Source organism: Musca autumnalis, unplaced genomic scaffold (genome assembly GCF_047663935.1).
Source record: "Musca autumnalis isolate F117 unplaced genomic scaffold, ASM4766393v1 scaffold_4, whole genome shotgun sequence".
In the NCBI taxonomy this organism is placed as follows: domain Eukaryota; kingdom Metazoa; phylum Arthropoda; class Insecta; order Diptera; family Muscidae; genus Musca; species Musca autumnalis.
In genome coordinates this window covers 93554925-93579424 of record NW_027411977.1, presented here as the reverse complement: position 1 = coordinate 93579424, position 24500 = coordinate 93554925, and the positions used below count along the sequence as shown (strand labels likewise).

The following is a 24500-nucleotide window of genomic DNA, read 5'->3' as shown; positions in this document are numbered from 1 at the left end:
AAACAAAAGTTAGAAATTTCCAATCTCACCGAACCCATTTCAATGCAATACTTACTGTACAACAATGGTTTGCCATTGAAGAACCATTCCACCTTCATATTCGGATCACCAACCGGTGCCAATTGACATTCAAACTTAGTCTTGCTCATTTCCGTTAACGTTGTTTGATCCTTAATTTGTGTTACAAAACGAGGTGGTTGCTTACGATCAGGATCGAAGAGATCATCTTCAGTCAAATGAACCTCAGATGTGTATTTCTTAATGGTAGCTTCCATCTGTGTCAAAGTCTCTGAACGTTTCATACCGCGTGGCACTTGATTTTGCAACATAATTGAAGGCAATTTCTTGCACGAGACTGTAGCCTTGGTGCGGGCCTCACCGTGCTTGTTATAGGCACGGCATATATATTCACCAGAATCCTCAGCATACACATACAAAATGTCCAACGATACAAAGCCCATATCGAAAATATTTCTATATCTATGGCCCGATGGCAGTAATTTACCATTGCGATACCATTCAACGCGCAAATTGGGATCATTCTTAGGCTCAACTTGGCATTCAAAGCGTACAGCTTCAGCTTCTTCCACGGTCGTGGAGGCAATTTCCGTTACAAAGATTGGTGGTCCGAAGTCGACTTCTTCCTCTTTGGGAGCATCTGGAATACGACCTTGTTCCAATTCCTTTAGTTTTTGAGCAGTCATACCATCCGGCAACTGGGTATCGTAAACAATGTTGCTCTTGCCCTTGCAAGTAACCTTGGCAGTGGTTGTAGCAGTGCCCCATTTGTTGGTGGCACGACAGGTGTATTCACCAGAATCACGAGCATAAATATAATCAATGTCCAAAGCAATGAAACCAAAGTCATTGAGTTGATGGACTCTGGAACCAGTGGCCAATGGACGTCCATTGTAGAACCAATCAATGCGCATTGTGGGATCTCCAACGGGTTCGACGCGGCAATCAAAGTGAATGGGACCGCCTTCTTGGACATCCAAATTATCCTTGATTTCCTCGGTGAATTTGGGTGGATTGGGTTGTTCTTCATCGATGACCATCTCTTCGCGTTTGTGCATGTTTTCTTCGAGTTTTTGCAAGCTTTCAGTGCCGGTACGGAAGTTGGATGGCAATTGGGGTTCCATGACAATACCTTGGCGTCCCTTAACTTGCAATTTGCAGGATACGGTGGCCTCACCGTGCTTGTTGGTGGCCTTGCATGTGTACAGACCACTGTCGCGTTGGTAGCAACCGGCAATTTCCAAAATAACAAAACCAAAGTCGTTGATGGTCTTGATGCGTGATCCAGACCACAAGGCCTTGCCATTGTGGAACCAATCAACACGCATGCTGGGATCGTTGATGGGCTGCAGACGGCATTCAAAGTGGGCCAATTGATTTTCATTGATGACCATGTCGAAGGGTGTGGTAATGAATTCTGGTGGTTTGCCAGTATCATCATCGGGCACAAATTCAGTGCTGCGAGCACCCAAACCTTCAAGTTCGGCAATGCGATCAATGGTGCCCTCCATACCCTTAGGCAATTGCGATTCCATGATGATGCTGCGTTTGCCTTGAATCTTCATAATGGCTGTGGTAACGGCCTCACCGTATTCATTGATGGCACGGCAAGAGTATTCGCCCGAATCCTCTGGGTAGACGGGGGAAATTTCCAAAATAACGAAACCAAAGTCACAGAAAGTGCGGAAGCGAGAGCCAGCCTTAAGTGGACGACCATTCCAGAACCATTCAACACGGAGTTTAGGATCATCTGTTGGTGTGACACGGGCCTCAAAGTGGGCATTTTCACCCTCACGCATGTTGTCGATGTTCTCCAGAGGCACAGTGAACATGGGAGCCTTGCCCTTGCTTTCTTCAACAGTTTCATCGCGAGTGCGTACCATGCTGTACTCCAGATTGGCAATCTTTTCCAAACCTCCTTCCATGCCACGTGGCAATTGGGAGTCCAAAATCAAATTGGCCTTTGAGGTACACTTGAGTGTGGCGCGGGTTACATCCTCACCGTACTTGTTAACAGCGCGGCATTCGTAAACACCGGAGTTCTCTTCATAACAGTACAAAATATCCAAAATAACAATACCGAAATCGTGGAAGGTGCGGAAACGATGACCATGTGGCAATTTCTTGCCATTGAAGTACCATTCCACCTTAAGATCAGGATCGGTGATGGGTGTAAGGCGAGCCTCAAAGTGAGCACTTTGGCCCTCAACCAATTTGGTGACATCGGTAATTTGGGTAATGAACTTGGGTGGCTCGGCGACAATGGGTGTTGAGGGCACTTCATGGCCTTGTGGGCACTCCAATTCTCTAATTCTTTGCAAGGAGTCAGGCTGCAAGCTGTCATAGAAGACACCACCGCGACCACGGCAATTGAGAGTGGCACGAGTAAAGTCCTCACCGTATTTGTTGTAGGCACGGCAGACGTATTCGCCGCTGTCGTGATCTTGCAAGTAGGAGATATCTAAGACAACATAACCGAAATCGCTAACGGTCTTGATGCGATTCGAGTGACGCATAAGTTTACCATTGTGATACCATTCCACCTTGAGGTCTGGATCGTTGACTGGAATGAGGGTGCATTCGAAGTGGGCTGATTGGCCGTCCTTAAGACCCTCCACAGACTTAATGTGGGTGGTGAAAACGGGTTTCTGGCCACGTGGTTTCTCAACACACTCCAGGGTGCAGCTGATTTCAGCAGAGCCATATTTGTTGGTGGCACGGCAGGTGTAGGTACCACTATCTTCAATCTTGGTGCCCAAGATCTCCAAAGCAACCATACCAAAGGCATAAATGGTGCGTACACGATGACTAGCCTCCAAAACCTTGCCATTGAAGAACCATTCAATGACCATGCTTTGGTCACCGGTGGGTATAAGATTGGCTTCGTAGTGAGCAATCTCACCCTCACCGATATCGGCAATGTTGGTGAATTCGGTAGTGAAGCGTGGAGCCATGCCTTCTTCTTCCTTTTCGGGTTTGCTGCCATCCCTGCGCAGAGATTCTTCCAAGTCTTGGATTTGTTCCAAACCTTCAGCACCCTTAGGATGTTGGGTCTTTTCGATGATGCTATCCTTGCTGTCGCAGAAGATGGTTGTGGACGTGAAGGCTTCACCGGCCTTGTTATAGGCCTTGCAAGTGTAAATACCCTGGTCACGGGCATATACCTCAATCAGGTCCATGGTGACGAAGCCGAATTCACTGGTCATCTTGAAACGAGAACCATGTTGCAATTGCTTGCCATTGAAGTACCATTCGATGAAGAGATTTGGATCTTCCTTGGGCTCAACATTGCCCTCCAAGTGCAAGGGTTGGGCCTCAGACAAATGGAACTCAGCCTGCAAAGGTCTGGTCCAGACTGGAGCAGGATATTGGGTTTCTGGCTTAACGACCTCACGGTTGTAGCGATTGGCCAATTCTTCTTCGGTCTCCTTGATGGCCTCCATACCAGCTTCACCTTGAGGATGTTGGGTATCGAGGAACATGATCTTGCCACTGGTGCACTTCAAGGTGCCCGACGTAGTGGCTGATCCCTTGCTGTTGGTGGCCTTGCAAGTGTAGATGCCGCTGTTCTCAGCATACAAGTTGGACATGTCCAAAGCACAATAGCCGAAATCGTAGATGGACTTAAATTTGGCGGCGGCCTGCAAAGGTTGGCCATTGTAGAACCATTCAATTTTCATGGTAGGATCACGTGCGGGTTCAACGTTGCACTCAAAGCGACCATTGTCGCTCTCCTTACATTCAATGTTGTTCAAGTGGGTAATGAAGACGGGAGTCTCGTAAACAGGTTCAGGGGCTTCTGGGCGACCAGGTTTGGGAGCCTCTAATTCACCAATACGTGGCAAAGAATCGGGATGCAAAGAATCGGCTTGCAACCAATGACGATCCTCAATCTTGAGGGTGCAGGTGGAAACAGCTTCGCCGATTTGGTTGGTGGCCTTGCAGGTGTAGATGGCAGAATCGTCGGCGCGCAAGCCATTAATGGACAAGGTGACCAAGCCAAAGTCGAAGGTGCTGCGTATGCGGGAACCAGTGGTAAGGGAAATGCCATTCTTGAACCATTCAATGCGCAAATTAGGATCGGCACGAGGTTCAACCTGAGCCTCGAGCAGGACATGTTGACCCTCAGTCAATTTGTCGTAGCTTTGCAAGTGGGTTGTGAAGACTGGAGCTTGTTGTGGGGTGGTGTCAACAAACATTTCAGGAACACGGTTCATGGAAGCTTCCTTCAAGCGAATAGCCTCCCATGATTCGGGAATCAAGGGTTCGCCGGCAATGTTGGCCTTGGTCTTAACCTTCATGGCTGTAGAAGATACAGCCTCTCCGGCAGCATTGTAGGCACGGCACATGTAGACACCAGCATCCTCTGGAACAATGCCATTAATGTCAAGGGTGACAAAACCAAAGTCGTTGGTTGTCCTCAAACGTGAACCCATTTGCAGTTCAACGCCATTGATGAACCATTGGAATTTCAAAGATGGATCACCAACTGGCACCACACGAGCCTCAAAGTGGGCATGTTGTCCCTCCCATACTTCAGAAGGACCGGTGAGCAATTGGGTGAAGATTGGTTTTTCGAATGCACGCTCAGGTTCGACAGGACGAGGTGCTTGTGGACGCTCCAATTGATGAATGCGGCTGATACTGTCTGGATGTTGAGTATCCATTTGGATACTAGCCTCAGTAACAACACGCATAGAAGCGGTGGTGACAGCCTCGCCCAGAGGATTGACGGCGCGGCACATGTAAACACCTTCGTCTTCTTTGCGAATGTGAGAAATGTCCAAGGAAACATAGCCGAAATCGTGTTGTTTGGTAATGCGAGAGCTGTCCTCAATGATCTTCTCATTGCGGTACCACTCAACCTTGAGGTTGGGGTCACCGACAGGGATGAGACGGCATTCGAAGTGGGCGGTTTGATGTTCATTGATGCGATCGATATTTTGCAGGGGCTGGGTGAAGACTGGTCGTTGTTTGGTGCCAGGTGTCTCCAATTCAGGACGTTGGAAGGGAGCGGTAGACTCCAATTTACGGATCTTCTCCAAACCTTCGGGATGTTGGGTGTCGGAAATGATGGTGCCGCGGGCAATAACGCGCAAATTGGTGGAGGATACGCACTGGCCAAGAGCATTGACAGCACGTACAGAGTATTCTCCAGCATCGGCGGCCACAGCGTGGGTAATGTCCAAAGCCACATAGCCAAAATCAAAGGTGATGTGGAAGCGAGAAGCCGATGGCAAGGGCTTGCCATTGTGATAGAATTCAATGCGCAAGTTGGGATCGTGCACTGGTTGTACTTGAGCTTCAAAGTGGGCAGTTTCGCCTTCATAAATTTCGGTGCTGCCACGCAACTCAACACTGAAATGAGGTGGACTAATGGGTGCGTCGCTAATTTCGGTACGGCGCACGGGAACCTTGGATTCCAATTTTTGAATCTTCTCCAAGGCATCAGGATGTTGGGTGTCCAAGATCATGCTGCGACGATTCAATACGCGCACATTGCAGGTGTTCACTGCTTCGCCTAGGAAGTTGGTGGCCTTGCACATGTAGGTGCCGGTATCTTCACCATAGACATAGAGAATGTCCAAGGCAACATAACCGAAGTCGTGAGTTGTTCTATAACGATGGCCCAGAGGCAATTGCTTGCCATTGCAGAACCATTCAATCTTCAAGTTAGGGTCATTGATTGGCTCGACGCGACACTCCAAGTGAGCGTGTTCACCCTCCTTCAAGTGTTCCAAATTGCTGAGAGGAGTCAAGAAAATGGGTTTTTGGCCCTTTTCTTCAACTTCAACCTTCTTGGGAGCGGCATGTGTCTCGAGTTGACGAATTTTTTCCAAGCGCTCAGCATCGAGAGTGTCGAGGTCCAATGTCTTGTTTGCTGTAAAGAAAAAAAAAACAATGTATCAGTTGTGAGACCTTTATCACTTTTCAGCTTGTAGTTCCGCCAACTTACCTGTTACGTTTACAGCACAAGTCGTTACAGCTTCCCCTACAGCATTCTTTGCCTTGCACATATAGGTACCGGTGTCTTCGGCATGGGCATACAAAATATCCAAGGCTACGAAACCAAAGTCATAAGTGGTCTTGAAGCGATGTCCCGTCTGAATGGGTACACCATTGCAGTACCATTCCACCTTCATGGTGGGATCGTTGACGGGAGTTAGGGTGGCTTCCAAATGGATTGCCTTACCCTCATTGGTGTTGACATTACGCAATGGGCGACCGAATTGTGGTCTTTCGGCCATGTAAGTTTCTTCTTCAACGCGGCGTTGATAGCGGGAAGCATCTTCCAAATGATGGATCTTTTCCAAGGCTTCTTCGTGTTGAGTTTCGTGGCTAATGCCAGAACGAGATTGAACGTTAAGGACAATAGAATTGACGGCTTCGCCTAAGTTGTTGGTGACGCGGCAGGTATATTCACCGCTGTCTTCGGCGTAGACGGTCAAAATATCAAGAGCGGCAAAACCGAAATCATAGGTGGTGCGGAAACGATGACCCGTGTTCAAGGGCTTGCCATTGTGGAACCATTCTACCTTGAGGTTTGGATCGGGATATGGTTCAATGCGGCATTCGTAGTGGGCACTTTGGCCTTCAACCAAGTTGGTGGGACCAATGAGTTTGGTTACAAATCTGGGAGCTTGGGTTACAACATATTCCTCCTCCTCGCGACGTTGATAGCGGGTGTGGTCTTCCAACTGGTGGATCTTGTGCATGGCTGCTTCATGTTGAGTTTCCATTTGAATGGATGTCTTCGACTGAACAATCAAAGAAGCCGAAGTTACAGCTTGGCCAAGTTCGTTGATGGCCCTGCAGGTGTAGGTACCGGAATCTTCAGGATTGACGTACTTCATGTTGAGAGCAACATAGCCGAAGTCATGCATGGTGGTGATGCGGTTCGAAGCTTCAATGGGTTGACCATTGCGCAACCATTCCACCTTCAAATTGGGATCACCAACTGGAATCAGGCGGGCCTCAAAGTGCACAGCCTGTCCTTCAGCTACACGAGAATCACGCACGGGCAAGGTGAAGACAGGAGCTTGAGTAATGAATTCCTCTTGGGCACTCATGCGTTGGCGTTTTGTCGACTCCTCCAAGTGTTGCAAACGTGGCAGGGCACTTTCATGCTGCGATTCCGAGTAGATGGCCTTCTTGGTGTGGACAATGGCCACAGCTGAGGTAATGGCCTCACCAATGGCATTGAACGCACGGCAGGTATATGTGCCAGCATCTTCGGGCAAGCAGGACATAATGTCGAGGGCTACAAAACCGAAGTTGTTGGTTTCGGTGAAACGGGAACCCGACTTCAAGGGCATGTTGTTGTGATACCATTCAACACGCATTGAGGGATCCGAAACAGGGATCAAGCGACACTCAAAGTGGGCACGTTGATTCTCCTTGATCTCCACATTCTTCAGAGAGGTGGTGAAGACTGGAGCCTGTTTGGTGGTCTCGTCGATTTCTTCGCGACGTGAGTAACGAGAACGATCCTCCAAGTGATGGATTTGTTGAAGACCGGTTTCGTTTTGGGTTACGGTAACAATTTGTTCCGAGCTGCGACACAATAGCTCAACTTGAGTTTCATCGGAGCCAATGGCGTTGACGGCACGGCAGGTATAGACACCGGAATCTTCGGCAATAAGGTCGACAATATCCAAGGCAACATAGCCGAAATCGTGAATGGGGCGGAAACGGTGACCCACAGTAATGGGACGGCCGTTCTTGAACCATTCCACCTTCAAATTGGGATCGGTAACGGGTTCAATTTTACACTCAAAGTGAGCACGGCCACCTTCGCGGGTATTTGTAAGACTCTTGGGGTGGGTCAGGAAGCGTGGAGGAATGGTTACGATTTCCTCGTCGATATATTCACTGCGGCGATAACGGGAGGAGTCTTCCAAATAGGCAATCTTTTGGAGACCAGACTCATTTTGAGTTTCCATAATTAAATCGCTCTTGGCCACAATGCGTACCGAGCAGGAGGTAACGGCTTCGCCCAATTGATTTCTGGCCTGGCAAGTATAGACACCTGAATCGGCGGCATAGCAACCCAACAAATCGAGGGCTACATAATCGAATTCATAGGCTGGACGGAAGCGATGGCCGGTCTTGAGGGGTTGGCCATTAACAAACCATTCAATGCGCATGCTGGGATCGCCAACTGGTTGCAGGCGGCATTCCAAATGGACATTGGTGCCCTCCATGGTTTCAATGTTGTGCAGAGGTCTGGTGAACTGAGGAGCTTGCATAATGGTGATATCTTCCTCGCCGGTATAGTGGCGACGGGATGCGTCTTCCAATTGTTGGATATGCTCCAAAGACATTTCGTTTTGGGTTTCGGTGACAATGTCGGAACGATCAATGACACGTACACAGGCCGAGGTATGGGCAGAACCCAAGTGGTTGGTGGCACGACAGGTATATTCGCCAGAGTCGGAGGAGGTGGCTTGAATAATGTCCAAGGCTACAAAACCGAAGTCATAGTAGGTGCGGAAACGAGAGCCAACAGTAATGGGGCGGCCATTGTGGAACCATTCAACACGCATGGTGGGATCACCCATGGGTTCCAAACGGCATTCCAAATGGATGTTTTTGCCTTCATGCAATGGCTTAGGGTCGGACAAGGGCTGCACGAAAATGGGCTTGGATTTGGAGATTTCCTCAATGTCATATTGAGGCTCAACGAATTGTTTATGCTCCAGGTGTTGGGTCTTCTCATACAGGCCACGGTGCATGCTAGATGTATCAATGCTGGAACGAGCTACAAGGAAAAAAGAAGGACAGCATGATAAAAATTTATTCAGAATTTCCAAAATAAGTCTACTTACTTTCTACGACCATTGTTCCTTGCAGTTGGGCTTCACCTAGCTTATTGCGGGCCACCACAGTATAAACACCAGCATCCTCAGCACGAACTTGGGTAATGTCCAAGGCGACATAACCAAAGTCGTAGTAGGGTTGAATGCGAGTGGCGGCGGAGATGGGTTGACCATTGTGATACCATTCAATGCTCATGGTCAAATCGCTTTGAGGTTCAACTCTGGCCTCAAAGTGGGCCTTTTGACCCTCGATGATCTTGTTGGTGCCCTTCATGGGACCCAAGAAACGTGGGGCTTCCTTAACGGTTACCTCCTCCTCTTCGCTACGACCATAGCGGGAAGAGTCTTCCAAATGTTGGATCTTTTGCAAGCCTCCGGGGTGTTGGGAATCGGAGACAATTTCATGCTTGGAGATAACAGTCAATTGGGCAGTGGTGGTATCCTCGCCCATGGCGTTGTAAGCACGGCAAGTGTAGGTACCGGCATCATAAATGGTCAATTGTTTGATGGTAAGGGCTACATAGCCAAAGTTGAAGAAGGTGGTGCTGCGAGAGCTGGCTTCCAATGGTTGGCCATCCTTGTACCACTCAATACGCATGGTAGAATCACCAGTGGGTTCGAGACGGGCTTCAAAGTGGGCATGGCCACCTTCACGCAAATCGACTTGATGTTGGATTTGAGTCTTGAATTGGGGAGGAGCAATGGGCTCAACAACTTCCTGGACATGACGACGTTTTTGGGCCATTCTGTAGTCCTCCAACTCTTCCACCTTTTCAATGTAACGCTGTTGCTCGGGTATACCCAAATCAGCGGTTACTTGAGATCGAACATTTACGCGAATATTGGAATTGCTAACGGCCTCTCCCATGCTGTTGACAGCACGAACGGTATAAGTGCCGGTATCTTCGGCGCGCAAATGCAAAATATTCAACGATACATAGCCGAAGTTGAAGATAGCGGTAATACGGGAACTGGCGGTAATGGGACGACCATCCTTGTACCACTCTACACGCATGGTGGGGTCATTAACTGGATTAACTTGGGCCTCAAAGTGAGCATTCTTGCCCTCTTCGAGGTCACCCAAATCATGCAAGGGCCTAATGAAGACTGGAGCCTGCTTCATGAACTCCTCGGTGCTTTCTTGGCGTTGATAGCGAGAGTAGTCTTCCAAATTGCTGATATATTCCAAACTGCTGGGATGTTGGGAAGTTTGTTCAATGGAAGGACGTTGAGTTACGGAGAGAATGGCTCGGGATTCGGCCATGCCTGAAGCATTGGTGACGCGGCACAAATACTCTCCGGAATCATGGCCCATGACGCTCAACAAGTCCAGGGCAATGAAGCCAAACTTGAACACAGATGTGGCACGGGAACCTGAAACAAATTAGAGGCGGCGAGATGCTTAATAAACATTCCACATACATAGATGTGAAGTGAAAACTTACTTGCAGCCATGGGACGGCCATTAAGGAACCATTCAACTACCATGGTGGGATCTCCCACAGGTTCAATGCGAGCTTCCATATGCACTTTGGAACCCTCGACTTGTTGCACATTTTGCAGGGGCACAATGAATTGTGGTGGTGGATAGACACGTTCTTCCTCACCGGGACGCCTCTGGGGCTTGGCGCGTTCAACATGACGCAAATAAATAACTTCTGGACCAGGTTGGGGCCTAGAACATTACACAAAGATCAATTAGTACCTGATTTTCTTAGCAGATTTAGGTTGCCTTTTGTTTCCGAATACTTACTCTGGTTCGATGATCTTCGTTGGTCTTGGTAAATTCAGACGTCTTTGTTCTGTTGGTGGTTGTTCTCTGGGAACTTCTACATAGAGTCGGGCACGATTTGCTGTCGAGCCGGCAGCATTTTGTGCAGTACACTGATACCAGCCAGCGTCGGATGCTTTGACGCGTGGTATCTCCAAACATGTGGCACCGCCATCAATGCCAATGAAACGATCAGCGTTTGAGGTAATTTGGGCTCCATCCTTTTGCCAGGTGATGCGTGGCACTGGGGTACCAATGGCATTGGCGCTCATGGTGATGGGTTCACCCTCGCGCACAGTCATAGTGCTGAAGCGTTGGACAAATTGTGGTGCGACAACTTGCTCCATCTCGAGCACATTTAACTGGGCTTCGATGGCGATTTCACCAGCCTTGTTGCGAGCCAAGCATTGGACAGTACCGGCATCGGTGCGACTGACATTGGTAATCATCAGCGAGTGGCTACCGGATTCGTTGACCAGAATTTTGTGGGTGGCATCATCGTTGACCTGGCGGCCATTGATGAACCAGTAGACCTCAGGATAGGGATTGCCAGTGACACGGCAATCGAAACGGGTCATGCGACCCTCGGTGATCTCACGATCCATAAAGGCCTTGACAAAGGTGGGAGGCAAAGCCTTGCCAGATTCCAATTGTTCTGCAGTAGCATCCACGGGCTTGGGTTCATGGGCAGACTCTGCGGCTGGTTCAACGGCCAAGACAGCTGAAGACACAACACAGCCTTGAGTATTTTCAGCCAACAAAGTGTAATGACCAGCATCCTTGTGAGTGGCCTTCTTAATGCGTATGGTGGCTGTGCCGCTGGAATAGGAGATGTCGTATTTGGCCGATTGTACCAAACGTTGGCCATTGTGGAACCAGGTAAGGCGGGGCTTAGGATTGGAACCCACCTTGGCAGTGAATACAGCATCCGAACCCTCAACCAATTTCGAGTTGCGTGGTTTCTGGGCAATTTGGGGAGCATGAGCTGGACCCATGCTGCGATCAATTTCTTGACTTAGATGATAGTCCTGTTCATAGGTAGCACGACGTGTAATGGCCTCCCTATAGGATACCTCACGCAATAGCCTATACTCGAAGGTATCAACACGGAACTCTTCCTCGACCGAGGTAAAAGCATAACCATTGGTGTACAAATTCTTTTCGAATTTCTGAATGGGTTGTATTGGTGGAGCGCCTTCGGGTTGAATGTAGACACTGCAGATAGCCTCACCGTATTGATTGCGAGCAGTACAGGTGTATTCACCTTCGTCACCAGGTCCAATTTGATTGATGAGCAGTGATACCTCACCGGTGGCCTCGTTGTAATTCATACGGAACTTTTGTGACTCGAGAAGTGGTGCGCCTTTTCGAGTCCATGTTACGAATGGCTTGGGATTGCCACGAAGCTTGCCTTCGAACAGAGCATTGCCGCCCTGGGCGAAGCGAGCATTCTTGAAGATTTCTTCGAATACCGGTGGTGAGATGTCGCCTTGCGAATAGACGTGTGTAATACCTGGTGGTACATAGGTGCCGCCGCCATGTTGTTCCACTGTAAGGAGAAAAAGAAACAGAAGAACGTAAAATATTAATATTAAATTGGGTCAAAAGTTTATAAAGAATTTTGGGAAAATAAAAATGGAGAGGAGATAAGATGATTGAGATGATTACAGCAGCAAATGTTTGAGAGTTTGGGATTTTTTTATTCGTTTAGTGAGAGTTACTCGCCAACCATCCAGGGATTTTTTTATTATAATTTACTCTTTGTAAATTACTTCCAAAGAGTAGAGGGAGAGAGAGAGAGAGCTTTTAAATTTTAAATTTTAAACAGCATGCATATATTTGCGGATATTCTTGGTTTTTTCTAAATCAATTTGCCTGGGTGTCTATGTATTGGATGCAATTGATATTCAATTTCCTCAATTCTGTTTGAATTTTATAACAAAAAGCCTCCCTTGCTCTCTTTTGAGGTTGTGGTGTTGGTGGGAAATGGGGAAAACGATCAATTGTTTGTTCTTCTTTTTTTTTGTAATTACTATTTATTCAAATTTCTTGTGAGCGATAAATGTTCTTTTTCCTTTGCCGGCAGCGCTATAACTGCAAAGCAGTGATGAATAAACACCTTAGATAAAATTCCATGGTCATTAATACATATACTATCTTATCTGCTTTGTATCTCGGATATTATTTGTACCTACAAATCGTATATTTGTTTCATGAGATTTGCTTGTTATTTATTCTTCAGCAACGTTTGTGATGATGATGTGAACATCGTGGAATTTGATTTTTAAGCGTATACAAAAATAAAATGGGAAAAGTTTATTTAAGCCAATACGAGATTGCAAATTTGATGCAGATGTAATTTTTTTTTGTTTCGATTTAGGGTCTTAACAAAAATTGTTATGATGGGACTATCGAAAGTAGTGTGAAATTACGCGTAACGTTTCAACTTACTTGCTGATTTCTTTTTTAATATTAAGATACCTAATACATTTTCAAATATAATTTTGGGGAAATGAGTTCTATCGAAAGCGTAATCAATACATACCAGACATTCAGTATAAATGTATGTTGCACACGGCACTACAATATTTTGTTTATATCTGATATTTTTGGGGAAAACTTTGCAATGGTCATTATTATTTCAACATAAATTTTCAAAGAAAATATGTTAATGTTTCCAAGTCTCAAGATATAAATATCTATGATAACATCAACAGATGTTCAAAATTGTATATAAGTATACGTTTGTTATAAACGCATATATGTATGTATAAATTTTCTAAATTATTAAGTTTTTGTTGAAATTTCTAGAAAATATGGCATATTCTAATACAACTACAAGTTCAAACTTGATGCTAGTTTTTCATTCTTTGAATTAATAAAAAATACCTTACAAATATATAATTTTCGATACATGATAACACTTATCGATTGTTAAACAAATTGTTTTAATTTCAATGAAATAGAAATTCGCAAATTGAAATGACTTCATGCCAACGAATATCCGTTTAAAGCTACCTTCGTTTTCGAATTATTGATGAGTACCAGTACTTTTCAAACTTTATTTTCAATGTTACAGCTGTACTTTCCAGCGCATTTAGTAGATCGATCCTTTTAGTTCAGTTCTTTAAAGTCGCCGAAAAGAACTAACAACAGAAGAAAATGTGTTTCATAATTTTGCATTTTAATTTTACCGATTTTCGTCGGTAACTCAAACAATGAATTAGAGATTCGCACTACAGAACAAGAAATTCATAAAGTTGACTGACCACCAATAAATAAATAACTGCAGTTAAAATATATAATTGTTCCACAAACATCCCATAAGGGAGTCTTCTCTCATATCAATGAGTGCACCCCGCTTCATATTAGATCAATGATATGGGACAGTTTATCGCCGAGTCCGAACGGCGTGTCTAAGATACCACTTTTGTAGAGAAGTTTTACATGGCTGAAATACTCAGGAAATAACTGCAGATACTATCGATAAAAAGAAATTCCTATCCAAAACGTAATAAAAAACTCATTTCATTCACAAAGGTATCAACTACAAGTCAAATCAGACGATAGGTCACATCATGTATTCGTGAATGTCGTGCTGAACCCACCTGTTAGCGTTCACGTTCACAGCCCCACTCACAAGTCATACAGTTTGAATGAGAACCAGTAAGGAAAGGATTAAAGTCAGTCGGGGCCGACTATATGATACCCTACACCACTGTGAATATGTACAATATATATGGGAGCTATATCGAAATCTGAATCGATTTCGATTTAATATGACACATTTATTTCTAGATCAAATTCCGTCACACATTCCAAAGTTGATCAAATTTGGACAGATATAGGGTGTTTGGTTCATCAAATACCTCAAATCGGCCGAAAATATATATGGGAGATACATATATCCAAATCTGAATCGATTTCGATATAATTTGGCACATTTATGTCTTGACCGAATTCAGTGACACATTCCAAATTTCATCGAAATTGGATATATATAGCGTGTTTGGTGCAGCAAATACTTGAAATCGGCCGAAAATATAAATGAAAGCTATATCCAAATCTGAATCGATTTCGATATAATTTGTCACATTTATTTCTTGACCGAATTCACTGACACATTCCAAATTTCATAGATATGAGACATACATATATAGCTTGTTTGGTGCAGCAAATACGTAAAATCGGGCGAAAATATAAATGGGAGCTATATCCAAATCTGAACCGATTTCAATATAATTTGACACATATATTTCTATACCAAATTCAGTCACACATTCGAAATTTTATCGAAATTGGAAATATATAGCGTGTTTGGTGCAGCAAATACTTGAAATCGGCCGAAAATATAAATGGGAGCTATATCAAATTCTTAACCGATTTCGATATAATTTGGCACATTTTATTTATTTATTTATTTAAAATATTTATTATAATAACAAATTATAATAAAATTATAGTAATAAAGCACTAGCAACACAGGCTATCGGCTTCAATATAACTAATTTAGGTTGAAAAAAATATAAAATGTAATTAATAGATAAACTTAATTATATTTTATGATGTATGTTGAGGTATTTTACAAAGTTGTAGATATTGGTGACGTTTTCAGGAATTTGGCACATTTATTTCTAGACCGAATTCACATATTCCAAATTTTATCGAAATTGTAAATATAGCCTGTTTGGTGCAGCAAATACTTGAAATCGGCCGAAAATATATATGGGAGCTATATCCAAATCTTAACCGATTTCGATATAATTTGGCACATTTATTTTTAGACCGAATTCAGTCACACATTCAAATTTTGTCGAAATCGGACTTATATAGCGTGTTTGATGCAGCAAATCTTAACCGATTTTCACCAAAAGTCACAGCGTTTTTCCTATGGTTAAAAAAAATATATTCCGCAATTTTCAGCTGAATCGGACAATAAATGCGATCTGTAAGGTGCGAACAAAATACATGGACAGACGGACGGACGGATGGACGTGCATAAATCGACTCAGGAAGTGATTATATGTATGTCCCCAAAAGGAGCTATGGGTTTATTTCGTTTCCTTATGCATGTTACATACAAATGCACAAAGACATAATACCCCTTATCACAGTGTGGTGTAAGGTGGTATAAAAAGCTGTTCACTGTAAAAAACAACATTGCATTTGATAAATGAAAAGATCGATGACAGAGAAGCCACTCCACAGCCGATATGTATGATGTACTGCTACCAACAGCGGTACCACCATTAGGTTGTGTGGGTCCGAATTTTCGCCATTCCTTTTCCACTTGCAAAAAATCTTCTGTCATTAAGCTTGACTCTAATGAAAAATAAATTGACATTCCTTCCTTCCTTTGTTGCTCATTCGGTCGGCGAACAGCGGAAAATAATAAACTATGTACATATATATTTTCACTAAATAGTTCAACTGAACTAGTTCGTTCTTGAAATATACAGATCTACTAAATAAGATTCGTAGGGGTATGCAAGTCGAAAATCAAAATATCCACTCACAGATGTGGATTAAATCTTCAAAATCCAATATAATCCATATTCATCTATAGCTGCACTTTACCTGCTCATAGAACAATAAAATCGATCAAGAATGATTGTTTCGATGATTTACAAACAGAAAACGAAACACAATAAACACTCCATGCTATGATGGAAGATAAAAAACAAGTAAGCAAAGGCTGATACTCAACACCACGACCCTTGCGAATAAGCACTTCATTGATCCGGTTAACTTAAGACTACTGAACTAAAATCATTACAATTGCACCATCGAAATCAAGTTATTTTCATAAATATACGTCGATTACTTTAAAGCAGGGCTGCTCATAGAAAACTGTATACCATTTAAGAGAAATTAGAAAAATACGATTCAAAAATTTCGATTTTTAACAAAAATGGTCCGTTCAAATCGGTCCAAATCGACAAACAAAATTAAAATATTCCTTCGTTTTGATAGTTTTTAATTAATTGAATTAATCGAGCCAACATGATCTAAGGAGTTTGTATTGAAAAAGTGAATTCTACCGAAGTCCCACATACCCAAGCAATATGTTACGATCGTTTCGCTGGTGGTTTAATACACCTCATCAGGCATATCGGATGTGAATGGCTAGAAGACAAAGGCTGAGTTTGATAACATCTATTGTATATAACTTTGACAGCCCACGTTTTTAATGTATAGTTTTAAAATTTCTCATTAGTTCTCGAGTTTTTGTCACAAAACATTCGGATTATTACCGGCCGGGCCGAACTTGTTATACCATCCTCCACGAGTTGTATTGAAGTAAAATTGAACAATTTGTTTCCTTTCGTTTATGAAGAAGATTAAATACTAACTTACAGCAATTACGGTGAGATAATGAAGCTAAAACCTTCAAAATTCAGAAAATAGGGAGGCTAACCTTCAAATTGCCCAAATCCGAGATGTACCGTTCTATGGGGGCTATATGAAGGCGTGGACCTATACAGATAAAATTCTAAGGGAAAGTTGCATACCCCCAACGAAGACTACGTACCAAATTTCAGCCATTTCGGTGAGATAATGAAGCTAAAACCTTCAAAATTCCGAAAATCGGGAGGTACCGTTTTATTGGGGCTATATGAAGGCGTGGACCTATAAAGACAAAATTCTGGAGGAAAGTTGTATACCCCCGATGAAGACTAAGTACCAAACTTCAGCCATTTCGGTGAGATAATGAAGCAAAAACCTTCAAAATACCGAAAATCGGAGGTACCGTTCTATGGGGGCTATATGAAGGCGTCGACCTATACATACAGACAAAATTCTGGGAAAAAGTTTTATACCCCTAAAGAAGACTAAGTACCAAAATTCAGCCATTTCGGTGGAATATTGAGGCCACCAGCATCAAAATACCGAAAATCGGAAGGTACCGTTCTATGGTTGGTATATTAAGTCGTCGACCTATCCAGACAAAATTCTGGGGGAAGTTTTATACCCCTAAAGAAGACTAAGTTCCAAATTTGAGCCATCAAAACACCGAAAAACGGGTGACACCGTTCTATGGGTGCTATAAGAAGACCCCCAACGAAAATAAGTACAAAATTTCAGGCATTTCGGTGAGATAATGAAGCTAAAAACATTCGAAATACCGAACATTCGAGGTACCGTTCTATGGGGGCTATATGAAGGCGTGGACCAAACATTCTAGGAGTAATGGAAACTTCTATACAAAATCCATCTATCTTAAAAATTGCGAGCCGTATCTTGATTTCAAGAGACGGACGGACCCTGATCAAGAATACATATACTTTATAGGATCTCCGATAAATATTTCAATGTGCTACAAACGGATTGATAAATTTAATTATATCCTCCATATTATGGTGGAGTTTATAAAAATATTGCTAGTTTAATACAAAAAAAAGACTGAAAAATTGGTTGTTGGACTGCAAGACTGGCGAAAACCCCTTAAATTAAAAAAAGAACAACAAATAGAAGTCAGAATTCGTTACCCCTAAAACCCGTTTATTTTATTGAATTTGTATATAATCTTCAATATCGGACCACCCTACGTAAGTATAAAACAAATTGTGCCAAATCGCGATATTTTAAGCGGTTATTTTAACATAAACAAACACGGTGCGCCTTAACTAAGTTTAAATAAAAGGTGCTTACATTCGGAAAGTTTTTGCGGATTCTGAAACAGCAATGTTCATAAATTAGAAAAATCCAAAAACCAGACAAAATCATTAGAGGAATTTTTTAAAAAAGTGGCGGTCAAAGTTCACATTTTTATACCCTCAGCCTTAAGGCTAAGGAGGGTATATACACTTTGATACGATGAAAATGTGCCTCACCGAAATAATGGTTTTAGACCCCAAGTATGTTTGAACGAAATGTGTTTCAGACAATTTGGAGTCGATCTAGACATGTCCGTCCGTCTGTCTGTCTGTCTGTCCTGCTGGCTGGAGCGCACGATAACTCTCGAACGGATGAACCGATTCGGTTCAAATTTTGGCTTTCGTAATAATTTGCCCAAACTAGTTTAAGTTCGAAGATGAGCTACATCGGTCCACTCCTTCCGGTACCTCCCCCACAAAAGTTCGAAAATGTTCGGAAAGTTTGTGCGCACGATAACTCTTGAAGGTAGTGACCGATTTGGTCCATACTTTGTATAGCGTAAACTTTCTACCAGAGGAATATGAGGTTCCAATATGGTCTCAATAGGTATACTCCTTCGGGTACCTCCCACACAAAATTTCGGAAAAGTTCAGTTTAGGGCCATCTCTCGAATCGCCTTGATTTTTGTTTTAGCGACTTGTATTCACTGCCCTCCATACGACGGTACAAATTTCATCAGGGGCAAGTCCATACTTCCTGAGCAAATAGCATGAAAGTTGCAAAAAAACCCTATGACACGGTGTGGGGTGGTGGTTCAAAAATTTTCGGAAAAATTGTTCGTACGGTAACTCTTGAAGAGAGTGGCCGAATTGGTCTATACTTTACACATCCTAATATATCTACCAGATATAGATCAGGTTCAAATATGGACTATACTTGTCGACTCCATCCGGTACCTCCCACACGCAATTTCGGATAAGTTCACTTTAAGACCTGATATCGAATCACTTTGATTTTTGTTCAAGCAACTTGCATTCGCTGCCTCAATTACGATGGCAAAAGTTTTTTTAGTGGCTTTTTACTTGTTAGGTTTTGTTTAGGTTTTTAGGATTTTGCCTGGAAACGGCAAGCCGTATCGAAATGGGACTAAGGAGAATGTTGTAGCAGTGGATCCTCTAAAACATTTTTTTAGTTCCATTTCGATAGGACATGGCGTTTGCAAGCAAAATCCTGAACAGGTATTCCAAGAACAGTTTCTTGATTGGATTTACTTGACTTTTTGTTGGCGTCAAGTATTGGATTTTGGATTCCAACATTTGAATGAATCAACAGCGATATAGAAATACATATTATTGCATGAATTCAAATTATGGTGTCTCGCACAAAATACATGGTTGCAGTAACAAAATATATTTCCGCTGATAATATTATTTTTCGGCGTGTACATCTTAAAGAGTTAAAAATGGTTTGGGGAACACTTAATACGCATTTTGAATTAAATTTTAGCAATAAGTGCAATTTATTAAAAGAAGGCGTCATTTTTGAAAAAAAAAATGTCTTTGAAATTTAAATAAAAATTTTATTCTTCTCACACGAATTGTCAAATTTTGTAGATCGATTTACTCGCTTTAGCGCAAGTGTAGAGCGCTGATTTTTAAATGAGGAATCCTTAATGATATATGGAACGGGTATACGAAAAATTAGATGTGTATGTCATCTGGGGGCTGAGCTATGAATGCCTAAATTATTACGATACAAAAACTGGGGGTTATTACAATTACCAAGCAAGTCGGAAAGTTATTATTGTTCATACATTTGACGCTAAGACAGTCATGTACATTGTGAAAGCTGAACATACCATACTTGCGATTGCATGGGCTCGGATTTGGTGCTTTAAAGATATTATTAATTGGACTTGTTAGCTAATCAAACACCAATGTTTTGTTTTTTTTTTAATTCAAATGGCTTGTGTCGAGATTTAATACCGACAAATAGAGCAATAATATGATCACTAGAATCATAGTTTGTTACTATACATAGAAATATATATTGTTGCCTGAACCTACATTAAGGTGTCTAACACAAAATGATGTGGTTGCAGCAACAATTCATATTTTACATAGTTCATTGACTATTTGCTCTTAAATTATGTTTTCTATGACCAATATTTTCCCTTAATTACCTAAAGTATATCATTAGCAATATTATTAGTGTGCATAAACATACATATGTATGTAAATATCTATAAAATCTGTTGGAAACATAAACATATTTTATGTCTCATACATTTGCTATGTAAGGAACAAAATAATGATTTGCAAGATTTTTATAGAATACAATGTCTAAATGATGAAACATCTGGCAACATTGCATCTTACAGAGAATCCTATCGATTTCTTTATTCTCTCTGGAATCAAATTATGTTTAGAGAAATGCCTTCACGTTCAGAATTAGAACGATCAAAATGAGAAAATAAGATTTAAGCGAAATCCCACATTATGAGTATTAATACATACAAATATACATATGGGAATATAGTATAAACATACATATGACTGAGTTCTTGGTGATTGCCACTTTTATGATGATGCACTCAAAATGATGCAAAGCATATTTTTATGTATTCATCATCACCATCATCACTAGCATCAAAGCCCGAACTTATTGCGACGGCGCACTTAAATTTTGGAAAGGAAACATACACATACATAAAGAATTATATGTATATTATTATATACTTGGTGCTTTCAAGAGTATAAATGCAAAAGAGAGCATAGTGACTAATACGATCATACCAACACAATTTGTGTGTTTTATTTACTTTCTTCTTTGCTCTGAAAAATCGAAAAAAGAGCCAAAAAGATATAAAGTTGGGTGGAGGCGGAAATAGCGAAATGGATTCATCTTCTCAATATACCAACCATTGCACATCTACAAATGTATGTAGGCGAGTGGGTGGCTAGTTCATATATAAATGTACATATACATATGCCTGTATGTATGCATGGATGAAAAATGGTGTATATTGCTGTTGTTGTTATTTTTTTCTTGTATTTTGTATTTTCATTGGATTTCTTTGGTTGTGAGACTGACCTCTTTGGTGAGTGGTAACTTGACTCCTCTGAACGTGATGTTCAGTGCGGCTGATCCTTTGTTGCTGATGCATTTCTTGATGAGTTTGCATGCTGGTTTGTTGAGTTTGCTGCATGAATTGTTGCTGCTGCTGCTGCGTTTGTTGCAGCTGTTGCTGATTCGAGGGATTTTGCCGTTGCATTTTAGATCGTTATATAACACTATAGCGCATTTAAAATGTGAACAAAACAAAAATCACTTTCTCGCAACACGCAGCTATTAGTGGTGTTGGGCGTGTTGTTGTAGTACTGCACTTGTAGTATTTGTTTTTCGTATTGATGTTTGTTGTTATTTTTTGATGGCTGCTGCGGCAGTGTAGCTTTTCTTTATTTTTGAATTCTGTTACGGTCTTTCTTAATTTCTTTGTTGTTGTTTGTTTAATTTTTTTATTATTTTATTTGCACAAAATAAATGACCGTATGTTTGCTACACTATTTCCTTTTTTAATTTTTCTTTAATTTGCTTCGTTTAAAAGTGCTAAAAAATTAACAATAAAAAATTAATGTAAAAAGGGCAAACAATTTTTATTATTATTAGAATTAACAATTAAAATAATAACAAAATATTATTGTTTATTTCTTATTGAATGCTCTTTTTACAGAAACTTCTAGATTTAACAAAATTATCCACAAATGTCACTGTTTAAATTTTACTTTTTTAATTGTCACAAAGTGTGGATGATCATCACCCCAGAATTTTTAAGTGTTTTCTTTTTTTAAGTTTTTATAACTTTATATTTTTCACATAATTTCCATTTCTTTATTTCCTTTCTTCAAACATTTTCTTTCTCTATTCGTTGTCTATTTTTAAACAAAATACTTTAAAATGTTGTCCCCTTCCTTTGCTTGGGTCTTAGTTTTTGCCATTCGCTGTCTCTTTTCAATGGGGAGGAACAAATTTTTATGGCACATGAGGAGGTAGAGGTAGAGTCATACACACTCGCTAGGATGGTGTCTTCTTGATTTTCAAAATCTATTTTTAATTTATTTAAAAAATTTTTATTTTTTTCTTCATTGGATATTGTGCACGTTATATTTGGATGATTGTGATCATCATCATCGGTAGCATTATTTTAGATTTTCTTTTTGTCATATTATATTAAAATTTTGAAATTTTGTTTTATGATTAACACTTGTGAATCATGATTTTATTTTCATCAGATTTTGTCATTTCAGCTACATATATACAACATAATATGTACACATTTGTGGGTTTTATTTGTACAAATTTATCACTTTCAATTCAGGGTCTGTATTATCGTCGTTAAGTCTAGCCTAATCCTGGTTTAGCTTTAACTTAACGCAGATAATATTGCCTCGGTTTTAAGTGTTTCATGGGTGTTTTAAAGTTTTGTTTTTTATTTCTCAAAGAAATCCTTAAGTTTTTTTTTTTGTTTAACGTACAACTCCGAAATCTACCGTTAACCGCAAAACCGTTACCGTTTCTTTTTGATATTTTTATTTCAGGATTTCTTTAAGATTTCATTTTTTCAAATTTTCTCTTCCATTCGTACATATATCACAAATCTTTTTTTAGATTTTCAGCGACATGAAAAACGTTCTGTTCAGTTCTCATCGGTTGTTACGAAACAATTTTTCTATGAATTTTTTCCGTTGAAATTTCCTTACTTTTTGGTTATCCTTTTTATACTTGAAATCGTTTTCACTAAAAAAATTTTAACTTCGTTTTGTAATTTAAAAAAAAAAACTCTATGTAAACTTCTTTTTTCTTGCTTTAAATATATATCGCTATATATATTCTTTTTAATTCTATATATATGTATTTTGTTCTTTTTTCTACTTTGAATTGGTTCAAGTCATAATCCCCGAGACTGAAACCAAGACGTCGATCGTTTTTGAGGTGCGAGCGAAGAATGCCACAAAAATGTCTAACCAATCTTCATATAGCTCAGCATAGAGATTCGTTTGATACTTCGTGTCCGCTATGCCACTGAGAGCAGCAGGTTCGTATGTCTTCGTATAGTCGCTCGTTAGGATATTTTTGAAAATTTCATCTCATCGCTGAGGAGGGAAAATGGTAGTTTGGTGTGTGTAGGGAAAATGTTGCTCATCGCTATTAGGCGAAAAATATTTTGTAGTTGTTGGCGGGAGGGGAGAAAGAAAGTGGCATAGTGGGAAATGGTGGAAAATTTTCAAAGAAAATTATAATTTTATAATTTTTTTAAATAGGTAAATATATTATTATACATATGGATTTTAACTTCTGTCGATTTTGTTAAAAGCTAAAGGATGCTTGAAATACTTTATTAAAAAACATTTCATATGAACATACATCACCACTTTTTCATTCAACATGTATTGATCAATTGATCACTATTGTTATTTGTTTTTAATGGTAATATTCAAAATATTCGAATTAGTCTGAAATTACTTCAGTTTTCTTGAAGATAGTACGGCTCCACCTGTAGCGTAGTTAAACATGGCTGAAATACCCAGCAAATGTAAGCCAACATTTCGGAGAAGTGTTAAACCAAACGCACCGAGATTCTGTACAAAAAATACTGTTTTCGAAAATTACCAAAATTTTTACTTGAGGTAAGCTATTTAGAAGTACTCAAAAATGGTAAGGAAATTCAGCGATTTTTTGGGATCATATTATTTAAATTTATTGAATTGACTATTAAAATGTGCTTTAAACTTTTTAAGCCTATTTGCGTTGTAGTTTTATAAAGATTCGGATATTTTCGCCCATTGATGCTGTTTAGGATTTATTATCCTCAATGTACCCTGTCTTTATCCTAAAGTAATCTAATTATAAAAATGGTTAAGTCGAATTCTCCCACTTATTGAGATTCATATGTTTTAGTTTTTCATGGTTGATAGACCGTTGAACCTCACCTCACTATTATAAAACACTGTAAAAACAATAGGCCTCCGAAATTCGCCTATAAACATATAGCATTTTGGAATACGGGACATTCCTGAACATTTTCTGAAAATTGCATGGAATTATGTTCAGTAGTCTTGGAAAAAATAATGTATTGAAAAGAGTGCGCGTGGTCACCATATTTAAAAAAAGTGGGCATGGTCGGGAATTATGGCTCAAAATATGTTCCTAGGGTACACACAACCCCAGCCTTCTCCGAAATTCATAGAATATAGATAACAACGGCAAACATTGCTGCAAATTCGATGTAAATC

General features: G+C 41.0%; 1 protein-coding gene across 4 annotated transcripts in view; it reads right to left on the bottom strand.

Annotated features, from left to right (window-relative positions):
- Positions 1-23255, bottom strand: part of sls (sallimus) — a 160011-nt gene extending 136756 nt beyond the window's left edge. For all 4 annotated transcript variants that reach the window (XM_073982026.1, XM_073982023.1, XM_073982024.1 and 1 more), the window contains exons 1-7: positions 22968-23255; positions 21301-21816; positions 10591-12157; positions 10283-10512; positions 8847-10211; positions 5975-8779; positions 56-5899 (exon numbers count right to left, since the gene is read on the bottom strand). In XM_073982026.1, coding sequence (XP_073838127.1) covers positions 56-5899; positions 5975-8779; positions 8847-10211; positions 10283-10512; positions 10591-12157; positions 21301-21481 — 11992 coding nt within the window. In that variant the 5' untranslated portion in view covers positions 21482-21816; positions 22968-23255. The remainder of the gene's footprint in view (positions 1-55; positions 5900-5974; positions 8780-8846; positions 10212-10282; positions 10513-10590; positions 12158-21300; positions 21817-22967) is intronic.
- Between the last annotated feature and the right edge of the window lie 1245 nt (positions 23256-24500).